The sequence below is a fragment of the Pristis pectinata genome, chromosome 1, assembly GCF_009764475.1.
Source record: "Pristis pectinata isolate sPriPec2 chromosome 1, sPriPec2.1.pri, whole genome shotgun sequence".
Lineage (NCBI taxonomy): Eukaryota > Metazoa > Chordata > Chondrichthyes > Rhinopristiformes > Pristidae > Pristis > Pristis pectinata.
In genome coordinates this window covers 57,688,041-57,703,852 of record NC_067405.1, presented here as the reverse complement: position 1 = coordinate 57,703,852, position 15,812 = coordinate 57,688,041, and the positions used below count along the sequence as shown (strand labels likewise).

General features: G+C 40.9%; 1 protein-coding gene and 1 long non-coding RNA gene across 6 annotated transcripts in view; one reads left to right on the top strand and one right to left on the bottom strand.

Moving 5' to 3' along the window:
• LOC127572981 (uncharacterized) overlaps positions 1-6,606 on the bottom strand; it is a 38,317-nt gene extending 31,711 nt beyond the window's left edge. The window contains exon 1 of the long non-coding RNA XR_007956732.1: positions 6,587-6,606. This is a non-coding gene — a long non-coding RNA (uncharacterized LOC127572981). The remainder of the gene's footprint in view (positions 1-6,586) is intronic.
• The window catches only part of LOC127572950 (E3 ubiquitin-protein ligase HECW2-like), a 240,085-nt gene that overhangs the window by 72,964 nt on the left and 151,309 nt on the right, over positions 1-15,812 (top strand). For 2 of the 5 annotated variants that reach the window (XM_052020678.1, XM_052020700.1), the window contains exons 1-2: positions 1,614-1,850; positions 5,328-5,659. In XM_052020678.1, coding sequence (XP_051876638.1) covers positions 5,368-5,659 — 292 coding nt within the window. In that variant the 5' untranslated portion in view covers positions 1,614-1,850; positions 5,328-5,367. Of the gene's footprint in view, positions 1-1,613; positions 1,851-5,327; positions 5,660-15,812 lie in introns of those variants that run through there. The other 3 variants (XM_052020685.1, XM_052020693.1, XM_052020710.1) reach the window with 2 other exon arrangements.

Here is a 15,812-nt window from a genome sequence, read left to right as displayed (position 1 = left end):
TTTTTAAACATTACCAACCAGAAAAAGTAGCCGTTTATGCCTACTCTCCCACTTTCCTGGTTAATCAGCCAATCTTCTATCCAGTATGTTACCTCCAACACCGAGCGTTTATTTTCCACAAAAATCTTTGATATGGCACCTTACAAATGGCTTCTGGAAATCTGAGTACATCCACCAATTCCCCTTTCTCCACAGCACGTGTTACTACTTCAAGGAACTCCGATAAACTAGTCAAACATGATTTCTCTTGCATAAAAGCACATTATCTTTAATTATCTTGATTTTTTTGTGTTCTGCTACAACTGCATTAATTACAGTTTTGAATGTTAAGCTAACTGGACTGCATTCCTGCTTTCTCTCTCCCTTTTTAAATAATCCTGGATGAAGTCAAGCTCCTTTTGAGTTGTTGGAGCTGCACTCATCCAGGCAAGTGGAGAGTATTCCATCACAATTGTGACTTGTACCTTCTAGATATTGGAAAGGCTTTGGGATATTGTGAAGTGAGCCACTTGCTGCAGGACCTGCTCTTGCAGCCACAGTATTTATGTGGCTGGTTCAGTTAAGTTTCTAGTCAATGGTGACCCCCACCTCCCCATTCAGGGTATTGATGGTGGGGGAGCTGATGATGGTAATGCGTTTGGATGCCAGGAATTGGTGGTTAGATACTTCTTTAATAGGGGATGATTGTTGCCTGACAATCTTTTTTGGCTTAATTGTTACTTGCCATTTATCATTGGATGCCTGAATGTTTTCTAAGTCTACTGCATGCTGGCATGGACTTTCATTTGCTAAACAGTTGCAAATGGAATTGGATATTATTATCATCCCAGTTCTGATCATATGATGGGGGGAGGACATTGATGAAGCAGCTGAAGATTGTTAGGCCTATGACAGTGTCCTGTGGAGATGTCCTGGGGCTTGGATTATTAATCTCCAACAATTACAACCATCTTCCCTTACGAAAGACATAACTCCATTCATTGGAGTATTTTACGACAGATGCCTGTGGAGATTTCTGTTTTATCAGGGTTCTTTAATGCAATGCTTAGTCAAATGCTGCTTTGATGTCAAGAACGATCACTCTCACCTCACTCTGGAATTCAGCTCGTTGGCCCTGTGTGTGATGGGGTCTGGAATTGAGTAGTCCTGGTGAAACTCAAACTGGGCACTGGACTGTAAGTGCTGCATGACAACCCTGATGACATCTCCCATCACTTTGCTGGAGATTGAGAGTCCACTGGCCTATAATTAGCCAGTTGGATTTGATCTGCTTTCTGTGAGCAGGACAAACCTGGGCAATGTTCTTTGTTATTATGTTTTCTCTACATTTTTCAGAAGAAGTCAAAATTAACGGTCCCTTTTTGAGAAAAGCAGCTGCATTGATCAATTCAATGTATTCACAATGAAAGTTGGCAATGCCAACACTGGGGTGTGGGGAATGAAGAGCTGTGATGTGTGCATGCTTCTTGGCAGTTTACCAAATGTTATTTAGCTAGAAAGTTACCAGTCTGTATGTGTGCAGCTTCTGAAGGCAGGACATGCAAGAGCTGACATGTCAATCGGTTACCTAAAATACGGAGCGTGTGGATCACTAAGTAGGTTGGTGACTTAAGTAGGGCTGCTGTCGTGCGGTATAAATCTTGTTTGGCTGATGGTACAGATCTCGACCTAATTTAGGAATTGCCTGGTCTCTGGAGAACTTCATGGATGTCTGAAGCCCGCAGCATTCAGAGCTGAATACAGTCTTGGATTTTTAACAGTCCCCAAGGCGATTTAAAAAAAATAACTTGACATCTGGAGGAGTTGGGAAAAAGATTTTCGCCACGTTTAGAAATACCGAGCGGACGAAGGTTTGTGCGACTGCTGTTCCCACCATAATATTTCAAAGGTGTTCTTGCAGATAGCGTGTTTCGCCCAAGAGATGCGAGTCGCCTGTTTTAAAATTGATTTCTTTGGTTACTGGGTGGGGGTAGGTAGGGCAAGTGTAGGTTCGAGTGTAAATTGTAACCTGAGAGCTTGTCGATAATGATGGTTCAGGCGACACTGTTTACAAGGACAGCAAATCTCAAATAATTTGCTTCAATCTCATTAGTTTACGAGCATATTACCGTTTCTTGCATCTGTTTTTTTTAAAATTGATTTGCTGCTTATTTACATCAAGGTTGGGTTCTTTGCCTTATCGATTGTCCCTTTCACTGTTATTGAAGAACAACTTGCTGCGGATGGAATTGTGCATTTTTTAAAATGCAGAAACGCTGCACTGTACACAGTTCCGACTCAAAGGACCTAGTTAATAGCCCACTCTCAATATAAATAAGTAAACTGGGCAAACCAAAAATTTATTCTCTCGCCTTCTCCCCCACGGCCCTCCCTCGGATATTCTTACGTAATCACAACTGACCACACTAGTGGAGCCCTTGAGGCACAAAGGGAGCTATTTAATGTGATGTGGCTGTGTTTTGCAAACGTGTTACTTGCTACATCAATGTAATGTAGTCAATTCTAATTGAAGACTCATTTTAAAAGAAGTGTAATAACTGACAGTCGTAGCACAGAACATCTCCTCTCCTCCTCCATCCTTTATTCCATGATCCACTGCCCTCTCCTACCGGATTCCTCCTCCTTCAGCCCTTTGCCTCTTCTACTTATCACCTCTCAGTTTATTACACCTTCCCCCCTCCCCCACCCACCTACCTTCCCCCACCCACCTACCTTCCCCCTCTCAACTGAACTCGTGTGTGCTGATTTTTGCCCTCTTCCTTTCCAGTCCTGATGAAGGGTCTCGGCCCGAAACGTTAACTGTTTATTTCCCTCCATAGATGCTGCCTGACCTGCTGAGTTCCTCCAGTTCTTTTTGTGTATTGCTCCAGATTCCAGCATCTGCAGAATTTCTTGTGTCTGTGACTAGTACAATATCGTTCCTTTCATTACATTGTGCGGTGTCACTGAGCACCAAACTTTTGCAATTGAGGAAAACGTCTGTGGTTAATGAATTGAGTAGTAGCTGATTGAAAACAAAATTCATGCTAGTATAATCTTTCAGTAAGGAAGGACACAAGCCAATACACCACAACAGTGAGTAAAAAAGGGGCCAGGTAGTGCTTCACTAGCCATGCTAATCATTTATACCTTTTTGAGTTGCTGTTGGCAAAGAAACCTGATGCAAGTTACTAATCTTCATTGTTGCGTTGCCATCAAAGAGATATGGAAACCAACATCCTGAAGTGGCATCAAAGGACAATCAATCTCCACCATTGGTTTGACAGTGCATTGGGCTTCCAGTGGACGTACTTTGCTTGTTACAACTGTAAATATATTTCTGATGATGGTGAAATGCCAGGCACAACAGGCCAAGAGGCAATCAGATGAATAGTTCTTCTAAAACCTACCATTCTGACTTAATCTACAGATTGAAAATGAATTTTGCATAAATCTGCTGTCCAAATCATATATTTGTTGTTGGTTCCTAACACAAATCATCTTTAATTTTAGGCTGACCCGTAATTGGTTAGATTTCTTTCTGTTGAAGTTTACTGAAATGAAAGTATTCGTGCATTTGATATCACTTAGCAGTGGAATCATTCACTGTTTTATTCGCTAAAGGACATTGCTGTGCATGACTCATTAAATCTAACATTTAAAAACACCAAACTGAACATGGGTAATGCATTTTGGGAAAGGAGCTGGAACTTTTTGAATTTTGTAATAAGTTTGTAATAATTTTTTTATTTTGTAATCCAGTAGAAGGGGAGGCAATTGTGAAAAGATTTAATTTCAACCAAATGATTGATGCATGATATGAGAGAATAGGAAGACAGCCAACTGCTTAGGCGCAGATTCTTGCACCTATGTGTTTACTAGGCTGTCTTTATTTGTTTTCGAGTTGGCTACCTTTAAACAGGATTAATGGGTTGAGTACCCAGTGATTGCTGTCTGTTGAGTAATCAAATGTGAGCAGTGAAAATACAATAACGTACAATATTTTTAATGTCCTTTTGATGTTCACACCTGCTTTATACATGGACATTATCACAATAATCTCAGGTAAATCAGCTATTTAATTTTATTTTGCTCTAACAATTCTCAAAAAAAGGACTCTATGTATACCTTAGATTCCCAACAGTTATGCAAGGATTTACTTTGTGGAAAACATCCTTGTCGTCAAATAATCTTTTAAAATGGAAATTACAAGAAACCTTGCAGTGGAATGGACCACTTGTTCTATTTTCTGCAGCCAGTTTGAACAATGAAACTTCTCTGTTTGAAATCATGGATTTTGTTGAAGAATGGCTCTGTCCAAGTTCGCAAGAAGCTGCAAAGAGTTGTGGACACAGCCCAGCGCATTACAGACACCAGTCTCCCTTCCTTGGACTCTGTCTTTACCTCTCGTTGTTTTGGTGTAGCAGCCAGCATAATCAAAGACCCCACCCACCCGGGACATTCTCTCTTCTCTCCTCTTCTATCGGGTAGAAGATACGGGAGCCTGAGGGCATGTACCACCAGACTTGAGGACAGCTTCTACCCCACTGTGATAAGACTATTGAACAGTTCCCTTATACAATGAGATGGACTATGACCTGTGACCTCATGATCTACCTTATTGTTACTTTGCACCTTATTGCACTGCACTTTCTCTGTAGCTGTGACACTTTACTCTGTACTGTTATTGTTTTTTTTACCTGTACTACATCAATGCACTCTGTACTAACTTGATGTAACTGCACTGTGTAATGAATTGACCCGTAAGATCGGTTTGTAAGACGTTTTTCACTGTACCTCGGTACAAGTGACAATAATAAACCAATACCAATACCAAATGTGGTAAATTCCTTGTAATGAAATAACTGTTTTGATATGAAAGCAATACTTTGATAATTATTGCTCAGGTAACTTTCCAATGAGAGAGATCTACTGTGGCTGAAAAATCTTCAGAGAAGAAAATTCCTCCAAAACTGGTGGATTTTGTGACTCAGTTGTCTTCAGTTTATTTGCATTTGAAGTCTGTTATATATTGCACTGCTAAGGATCTGCATCTGTGGCATTTAAAAAATGCTCAGTGCATTGTGGCTTGTTCCAGCTGCACTTACACTGAATGTTGCTGCATCAGTTCATAAAAGAAAGCTTCATTTGACTTGTGTTCCTTTGCTTTCTTCAGTGGGTAATATTGAAAGCCATCAGAAGGTTTGCTTTGTTGCACATGGTAATAAGCTCTGCAGTTTACTGGATAGTTAGATTACTAGCTAAGTCAAATAGTAATACAAATTAGTAATGTTGATTGAATTTTACTTAAGAGAACTGACTAATGCTTTCTTTTCCCTTCTTCACAGAACTTAACTGTAGAGGAGGTGACTTCAAGACACCACCAAAATGGCAGGCTCCTCCAGGGAACACGTGTCTTACGTACGGCGCCGGAACCCTCAGCTTCGCTATACCTTGAGTCCCGAAAATTTGCAGAGCTTGGCTTCTCAGAGCACCAGGTCAGAGAACTTGAACTTCCACAGGGCAAACAGTGATACGGATTTGGTGACTTCGGACAGTCGCTCCAGCCTGACAGCTAGCATGTATGAGTACACGCTTGGACAAGCAGAGAATCTAATTATCTACTGGGATATTAAAGAAGAAGTGGACCCCACTGACTGGATTGGACTCTATCACATAGGTAAATAACATTTCAGCATTAACATCTTTCTTTCAAAGATTATTTTGGAAATTTTTTACACAAGTCTGGAAAGCATTGTGCACGGCCTTTTTAGCTTCTTGTGATTTTCCTGGAACTTTTTTGAGCACTTATTAATCAAGCATGCAAGACTGGATGCCGCCTCTTGTTGGGCCTCCGAGCTGCCATTCCATGGAAGGGGAGGAGGTGCTGTCAAGCACAGTCTCCACTGTGTTCTCATAAAGATAAAAGTAGAAACTATATTGGGAAAGGAAGGAAGGGAAGATAGCTAATCTGCCACTCAAATCTACATTTCAAACAAACACAACAATCCTGTGATAGCATTGAAACAGATTCCCAGGAGAATTTTAATATATGAATATTCACTTAAAATAATAAGGTAGTATCTCTCCAATTTAAAATACTGAATGGCTTTTTTTTCTTCGTTAGTATTTATACAAAAAAAAACTTAAGCCTATTTTGTATGACGACTAGATCCATCTAAGTCCATTTATGAAAATGTACTTAAAGAAGGCAGGTGGTTCAGTGAATCACTGAATTGCATATTTTTGTGTCCACTTAATACAATTACTCCTCTTTCTGATGGGTGAGTAAGTTTGTTCAGTGAGTAACTGAAGAGATGCGTCAGAATGTCACACTGCATATCTGGATTAGAGAGTTGAGGTTGCTGCTCCTGATTGACATCCCAGAATTTCTGCTGGAAATGTGTGTGTACATATCTTAGGTGAGGACAACTTTTAGCATTTATGCTGCTGCTACAGTTCAATAGCTTTCTAACCTGTTGAAAGATCACACCTCATATGAAATGGAACTATAGACATGTAAGGAATAGATGAGTAAGAAAAACTCTGCCGAGTAGTTAAGATCATAAGTCTGTGCATTTAAGTATATAAAAACAAAAGCACTCACATGCTGATTGTGCAGGCAGGTAGAATACTTTCAAGACCCTTTCAGAACTGTTACGCAAGCAACTGGTATGCGATGACTAGCTCCCTGTGATTCTCCAGCTTAAACCAGATTTGACTGCAACCACCTTGTGGAAACTGGTTCGATAATGTTTCTGACATTGCACAACGTAGTGAATTATAAACTGAATGTAACTGCTGTACTGACTTTAATGTAATTAGACTCCACCTTACTTTGGCAGACTGACAGGAATGTTGCCACAAGATTTACTTTCTCTACTTCCATTTTCTTTCTCTTTCATCTGTGCAATCACCTTTGTCTGTCTGATCACCTATTCTATCTTATTCTCTTCCCCTTTTTGTTTAAAGCCTCCTTCTTCTCCACTCACCCCACAACATTCCTTCCACCCTTGGCCCCCACCATTGTTTTGGCAACCACTCAGCCTCGCCTCATCCCACTCTCCCACTTCCCATCATCCTCAAAGCCTTCCTCTCTCTTTTCTGTCTCCGACCCCAACCTTTATCACCTGTTCTTACCCCCCTCCTCTTCTTGCCACCCCCTCTCCCACCTCTTTCTCCCTCCACTTCTTTCCAACCACCTTATCTATCCTACTCCACTCCCCCCTCATCCACCCCTCCCCACTTCCTTCGCCAACCCCCCACCCTCACCTCTTCTCTCCTTCCTCTGCCTCTCTCATGTCAACAAAGGAAACTTCAGTGGGAATGCAACAAGACTCATTAGATTGATTCCTGGAGCAAAGTCATTTTGTAAAGAGAGGAAATTGAGTAGACCAAACCTATACTATTAAGAGGGCTATTAAGGTTAGGATATACACAATGAGTGGTTGGACCCCAGAAAGTACTAAAGATGGATCATGGTGGTGATGTCCAAGGATTCCAGAAGGGAGCTGCGCATGTTGATAAGGTGGTTAGGAAGACATGCAGGATACTTGCCTTCATTAGCAGGGCATAGAATATAAAGACTTGGGAGGTCATGGTACAACTTTATGAAACATTAGTTAGGCTACATCTGCAGTATTGAGTACAGCTTTGGTTGCCAAACTCTAGAAGGGCTATGATTGCACTGGAGAGGTACAGAGGAGATTCACGAGGATGTGGCCTGGGATGGAGAGTTTCAGCGATGAGGTGACTGGATCGGCTGGGATTGTTTGAAGCAGAGAAGGCTGATGGGAAACCTGAATGAGATATACAAAAATGAGGATCGTGGACAGGGTAGTTATTCAGCATTGTCCTCTCATTAAAATCCCTGACCTGCCAAAGCTCCCGCTCTAAAATTCACTCTAATTTCTCCTCTGTCACACACGCTTGCTTGCCCTCTCTCAGCTCTCCATTTCGCATACTCCCTTGTCCTCTCCTCCCCTCTTCCCCCTCACTCCTCCTTCTTGCACCTGCGCTCACCTGCTCACTGACCCTTGCACGTGCCAGCTTCCTCTTCCTCCATCCCTCTCTCATGTCCAATCGCCCTTTTAATTTTTCCTAATCCTCTAATCTCCTTTCCTGCTCCCCTTTTATTAGTTCTAGTTAGAGCAGTATAGCAGAGATGAGTGTTTGCATGTGGATAACTATGTTAATACATTTCAGAATATGAAGCTATATGTCATTTATTGTAAAAAAAAATTCTGACTTTTTATTGAAATAAAAACTTGTGATTCAACCCACCATTTACAGTGAAATACAGATAATCCACCATCCAATTTATTCCATTTGAAACCTACCAGGATCCTGTTCCTACACTCCTATTAAACTCATCAGGTTTTGTTTTCCACATTCTCTTTAAATTCATCTGGTTCACTGAAATATTTATTATACTACTGTGTAACATCTTAAAATAAGTAAATTAAAAGTGGGTTGCTCTATTAATAGGAGTAACGTACAATATTTTTAATGTCCATTTGATGTTCACACCAATCCAAAATCTGCTGGTATGGTACCACTAAAGTCCCAAGGATCATCAAGAGTTTTACTGTACTTTAATATGCTTTTCAGGTGGCCAAAGCCACATAAAATGGCTTAGTCTTTTGGTTCATAGGATAGAAATGCGTACAAAAGGGTTTCACAGAGGTGAAATTTTTAAAAAAATGACGCTATACACAAGGAGGTGTTGTGGAAGAATTATATTATGAGGTGAGCTTTAAAGGGGTGGAAGGAGTTCATGATCCATGGTTTTGTAAGGGATCTTCATAGCATTAGGCATGATCAAATGTATACTCAGCTGTCGATGTATGGCCAAAATAGTGGGTGTGTAAACACCAATAAAATTCATTGGATGTTGCTGCTAATTCAACATTTCACCACCGTTTGGCATAGTGCAAAAGGAATCTAATACATAGCATGACTGGAAATGTTTTAATGAAATTATTCATGAGGCTGGTATTCTGACTGGAGGTCAGTGACCAGTGGTGTACCTCAGGGGGTCTGTATTGGGACCCTTACTCTTTGTGATTTTTATAAACGACCTGGATGAGGAAGTGGAAGGGTGGGTTAGTAAATTTGCAGATGACATGAAGGTTGGGGGTGTTGTGGATAGTTTGGAGGGCTGTCAGAGGTTACAGAGGGACATAGGATGCAAAGTTGGGCTGAGAAGTGGCAGATGCAGTTCAACCCAGATAAGTGTGAAGTGGTTGGTTTTGGTAGGTCAAGTATGTTGGCGGAATATAGTCTTAATGGTAGGACTCTTGGCAGTGTGGAGGACCAGAGGGATCTTGGGGTCCGAGTCCCTAGGACGCTCAAAGCGGCTGCGCAGGTTGACTCTGTGGTTAAGAAGGCATGTGGTGTATTGTCCTTCATCAATCAGGGAATTGAATTTAAGGAGCCGAGAGGTATTGTTGCAGCTAAATAGGTCCCTGGTCAGACCCCACTTGGAGTATTGTGCTCAGTTCTGGTTGCCTCACTACAGGAAAGATGGAAGCCATAGAGAGGGTGCAGAGGAGATTTACAAGGATGCTGCCTGGAACGCAGAGCATGCCTTATGAAAGCAGGTTGAGGGAACTCGGCCTTTACTCCTGGGAGAGACGGAGGATGAGGGGGGACCTGATAAAGGTGTATAAGATGATGAAAGGTATTGATCGGGTAGATAGTCAGAGGCTTTTCCCCAGGGCTGAAATGGTGGCCACAAGAGGACATAGGTTTAAGGTGCTGGGGAGTAGATATGGAGGAGAAGTGAGGGGTAAGTTTTTTACTCAGAGAGTGGTGAGTGTGTGGAATGGGCTGCCGGAAACGGTGGTGGAGGCGGATACGATAGGGTCTTTCAAGAGACTGTTGGATAGGTACATGGAGCTGAATAAAATAGAGGGCTATGGGTAAGCCTAGTAATTTCCAGGGTAGGGACATGTTCAGCACAGCTTTGTGGGCCGAAGGGCCTGAATTGTGCTGTAGTTTTTCTATGTTTCTATGAAAAAATATGCAAAGGAAGGCCAGCACCATTATGTCAGCCATGAGCTATTGTTTAATTCCCTTTTTGTTTATGCCCAATAAATTTTCATCAAGAGGAATACAGTTCATTGATTATTAGATTGCAAATAAATAATTTCACCATTCTCAAATGAAGACAGATACTAAAATGTTTGGTTGCTTAGTGCTGCTATTTTTCAGCAATATGCAGTTGAAAATTGTCCTTCCCTGGAGTGAAATATGTTAAGATCTGGAAATTGGAATCAGAATCAGGTTTATTATCACTGACATATTGTACGTCGTGAAATTTGTTGTTGCAGCAGTACAGTGCAAGAAATAAATTCACAAAAATTACTATAAATTATGAAAATAAATAGTGCAAAAGAGGAATAATGAGGTCGTGTTCATGGACTGTTCAGAAATCTGATGGCAGAGGGGAAGAAACTGTTCCTTTAATGTTGAATGTGGGTTTTTAGGTTCCTGTACCACCTCCCCTATGGTGGTAACATGAAGAGGGCATGTCCTGGATGGCAAGGGTCCTTGATGATGGATGTTGCCTTCTTGAGGCACCGCCTCTTGAAGATATCCTCAATGGCGGCGAGGGTTGTGCACGTGATGGAGCTGGCTGAGTCTGCAATGTGTGCCAGACATGCTTGTGGACCAGTGCAATTTCTGCTTTCAGAGCACATGGGATGACATTATCAATTCCCAGGTAATTCTCCCTTTTGGATTGCTGCAGGGGAACTTGGAGAGGACCAATAATATCTGGGCACTTGGAGCAACTTGATTTCATCCATTGATTCAGCAGACCCCCAATTCCTCCTGAAAAGCCCCTGCCTTTATTGATTCTGCTGGTCCTTAATTTCTCAGCCCAGCTCTCATATTGGTTTTGTTAGTTTCAAATGTTATGTCTCCTCTTCCCCTGCATCCTTCCCCTTCTTCTGACCTGAAGCTCTCTGCCCCGATGACTTGAATTGAATGAATTTTGGAGGCAGAGTGTATTGTGCTGATGTAACCATATCACATTTTAAGGACCACCGACTGAGCATAGATTTTTATGCATGTCTTTTTATAGTAATAGTTTGATCACTCCTTCTCAATGTTATGCATTAGTGTGATATGTAGGGTTGGTGCAAATAGTGTTTGGCTTTGTAACAGTGTGAAATGTAAGTCACATGTTATGGCCCAGGCTGAATTAAAAGCTAAGCATGTTGAAGGTGATACTGCCATTGGTGCATTCATTCCAGCCCAAAAATCAGACCCAGGCTTGGTTACTGTCTGCTGCTCTTCGACTGTTAATTGGAAACAAATTCTGTTATAATTGGGGCCTTGTGAGCACTTGATCTTTCTGCGTCCTTGCACGTGGGTCATTGTTGCCCAATGACCCATGTGTTTGCCCTTCAGGTCATACTTTAGGCCATGTGCAAGTGAAAAACCTGCTGATTCAGTGCACTTGTTAGTGTCCTTTTACTTTTTACCTTGTTTATCTCTGCAACCCATCCATTGTGCTACTCCCTTCTCCCCCACATCTCCTTCCTACTTCCAAATACCGACATTGCCTCACTCACTTCTCACTCTCACCCTTCGTTGCCTTCTATGCCTTTCCCCTCATCTACATACTATCCAGTTTTCCCCCTCCTCTTCCCTCACTCACTTTTATTCTCTTGACCCTTGATCTCACCCACTGCCATCTTCCCCCGCCTCCCCCCACCTCACTCCACCATCCTCACAACATATGGTGAATGGACCTCTTTCCCACTAAATGAATTGTACTTATCATTATATGGATACCGGCTATTTTGGGTGCTGAGTGTGTCATATGATAATATTTGGCAAAAAGCACCCATTTAAGGATGGCATCCCAAGATGGTCACTTTCAATTAAAACCTTTTTAAATGAGCTACTTGTACTGCAGAATGGAAACAAATTTTATGCAAAACTGGTGATCTTATGCGGGTATCTTTTTTGTTTCACAAGCTCGGTATTAAAATCTCGAGGGTTTTATTTGTCTGATCTCCAGTCACATAATTTTGAGACCTCCTCATGATCTGTTTAAAGAGCAATCTCTGACAATTGAATTGCTCGTGAAGATCAGCAGAAGATGAGGCTTACATCATAAAAGGTTTCAGCAATAAAGTATATCATAGTAATTGCCAATAACTTGCTATCTGTCTAATGCTGTTGACCTCTAAAGGTTAACAGTCATCAAAGCAACCCTCCTCCATTATACAGTCTATGGCTTTGCTGTCAAATTGTGATGTTCTATATGAGAGTGATTATTATCACAAGAGTTATTTTGATCTCTGTAGGTTTGCCTGTTAAAATTGCCCAGTTAGGGCAAATAGAAGGAAGTGAATACTTAAGGCCAAAGTAAATCTTCCAATTAGGAATTAATTTGCCTGCTGACAGTGCACATCAATTTTTTTGTGTCAGCTGTGTCTGGGTATGTGCAGTGATGTTATTCTGGGTGGGTCTGAAACACTGAAGCAGGTTAACTGGAAGGTAAAAGTATCTTATGTCAATGGCTGAAAGGCTAGACTAGTCCTATTAGGCTAGTGTTTGGAGTGATCTTCCTGCAGGTGGGTTCCTTATTAACGCCTCCGATCTCAGACCTTTTTTGATCACCCTATCTGCTCAAATCCTCCCCCCACCTCCCCACTACTGCAAACCAGTTCCGGCCACCCCACTCCCTGCCAATGTGTGCTGGCCCCATTGGTAGTCTTCATGACATATCCATTGCTACATCAGTGCTACAACTCACACCCTTATTTCTTCAAGCATGTCTTCAGAACCTCTATCATCTGCACACCTCAACTCCCTTTGCCAGATTGTCTCTCTCATCATACCAGTCTTCTTTCTCTTGCCCCAAACCACAACATGTCCTACCCCTTGTGATCATCTTTCATCACACTTCCTCCACAACCTCCATCCTCTACAATGGCCAGAGATTGGAAAGGTGAGACCTTTGTGCCACATAGATGTGCTAAACCACTTTTACAGTAGAATATTGGAGCCCGGGGACATATGTTATTGGTGGCAACCCCAACTACATCTTAGCTTTAAAGTGCACTTTTAGACACAGAAGTATTTGTAGGCTGGCATTATTTTGCTGGGCCTTGGTAGATCTTTTCTGTAGAAGTTTTAAGTATCAGCAATTCAAATTAAGAATTTGGAATTTAATCATTGGTACATTTGAGCAGTGTGTCAAGAAATTTGTATCTTATGACTCAATACTGGCATCAAAAGCTGGGAAATTCACAAGTTTTCAAAAGTACTGAATAATTGAGATCATTATAATATTGTTGCACTACCTGAAAGGCTATCTCTGCAAATGACAATTGATGCAAGGTCATTGGTAATATTAAATCTGAGATTGATAAGCTTTCAGTTAATTAAAGATGTTACTGGAATGGAGCAAAGACTAATATATGGAGTTATATTGCAGATTTGCCATGATCTCATTATATGCTGAGCAGTTTTAAGGAACTCAGTTGCTCATTTAACTACGTTGAAGTGTTTGTACATCTTGTGGTCAGTGGGTTCTCAATGACTTTACAGAGTATCATTACCTCAGAAATGGAATCGTTAAAAACATCATATGATTGCTCCGACTTTGCTCTGCTCATTTTTGCTCTTCGTGATCAAATTTGAGATAGATGGATGAGCTTCTTGATAACTTTAATTTAATTTAATTCCTGCTTCTATTTTAAACTGATCCTTGTACCATTTTGTTCTTTTTCTCAATGCCTTTGTGGTTTTAACCTTCTGTTTACTACACCTACTTTTCCTTTGTTTCCCACCACTGTAATTAGGATTTTGTGTTTTGCAAATCTTCTGTAATTATAAGTGTTGACTGTAGTCACTTAATGTTCTGGTCCCAAAACCATTCTGCTGCCTTTACGAGCTGAAACAACCTATGCAGAAACCTCAAGTATTTAACTATCCCCACTATTTATATTGTAGCAAAATTTCTGATTCTGCTGCTCTTAGTGAATTCAGACCTAGGAGGTGTTGCTTGCAAATTAGAGAAAACCATTTTATGAGTGAATTTAGGAAACGGTTCTTAACGTGAACCCATAGATTCTTCAGTGCCCGCTGAACTACATTGTGCATATTAATGCCTGTTCTGGTCACAAGCACAAAGTTCAGTAGCCCTAGGCACTAAGTGCCACTGTATGGGCCTTGATGAGTGTCAGTGCAGAGCACAAGAGAGGAAATGGACATGTCCAAAGTCTGGATGGGTTACAGGAGGTAATGGAGCAAGCAATTAGGGACTGGAAGCCCGAGGGTAATGGGAGTGATGGGGTAAGTGGGGATTGGAAGAGAAGTCTAGGTAGGGTTCAGCTTCTGGCAGTTGCACTGAGAATAATGTGCACATTTGGTGTAGGAAACACCCCCGGCACAAGTACCTGGTAGAATTTCTGGAGCAGTATGATTGGACCTGGATATTATGGCATTCATGTATAATTCCAGATTGATCCAAAAAATTGATTTTCGTACATGTAGTAGCTAAAAAGAAAGAACATTATATGCTCCAGTTATTAGGGACTTGAGTGATTTTTTTTTAAAAAAGAACTCTTTGGAATGGAGGAACAGTAGGATGAATATGTTTTGCCATTCAGTGGGGTAACAAGTGACCTGTGACATTTACCTCCCTTTTTTCTTTGTCTTGTATCTTCAGTTTATCTCTCAATCTCAGATTTAAAAATTAATTGTTTTCAGCATCAATTGCCATTGTGGCAAATTTCCACCACCCTCTGCTTGCAGAAGCATTTCTAACTTCCTTGGCTTAATTTTTAGTCTGTACCCTTTTGTTGTAGTCCACCCAACCCATATTTAGCCATGAAGTCCACATTGATAAGATCCATAGACATTCTCTTGTGCACTACAGTAATAATGTCTTCAAAAAAATGGTTAGGTTGATCAGGCATAAACTGCTTATCTGACATCCATGCTGGCTCTTTCTGATCAACTGATAGTTTTCAAGTTCAGACCTCCATCCCCGTTGCAATCTCTGATAATTTCCAGACAACAGATGTTAGGTTAACTAGTCTATAATTCTTTGGTTGCTCACTCTTTCTTTCTTAGGTTGTGAAACGATGTGCATAATTTTCAAATCTAAATGACTGGTTCTTAAAGCAACAGACCTTTGCAAATGCCCTGCCTGCATTTTTCCAATGTTCTTGTTTACTTCCTGTATAACATTGGGATGGAAACCTTCTGGTCCTGATTGGTCATTCATTAGTGCCATATTTTTAATGCTGTTCATAGATTCATAGAGAGATATAGAATGGAAACAGGCCCTTCTGCTCACTGAGGCCATGCTGACCATCAGCCCATCCATTTACATCCTACATTATTTTGTTCACATTAATTTTGGTGAATTCCTGTCTCTGATTTAATATCAGCTTTCTTGGGATTGTTATCCTCTTCCCCTATTGTAAATGACACAAAGTAATCATTCACTTTGCCTACCTTTATCATTGTTCGATATTGAAGGACCAATATTGTTCCTAACTGCCTGCAGTTTTCTAATTTGAAAAGAAATCTATATGGATGTTCATATCCTCCCCGAGTTTTTTTTTCTTTGTTGTCTTTTTGTCTTGTTAGCTTTTGCGGTTCTTTGCTTCTCGGTCAATCCTCAGGACCTGTACTAGTTTTTTTTTTCCTTGTTGCATGTTTTTTCTTGTAGCTAAGTTGTCCTTACTGTCATTCTTGGCTGTTTTTGCCCTTTGGGAAGGAAGAACAGCTGCTTTTTTTTTGTCATATTAAATGATTTTTTTTGCACACTTCCTGCTGGATTTATCCATGAGTCAATT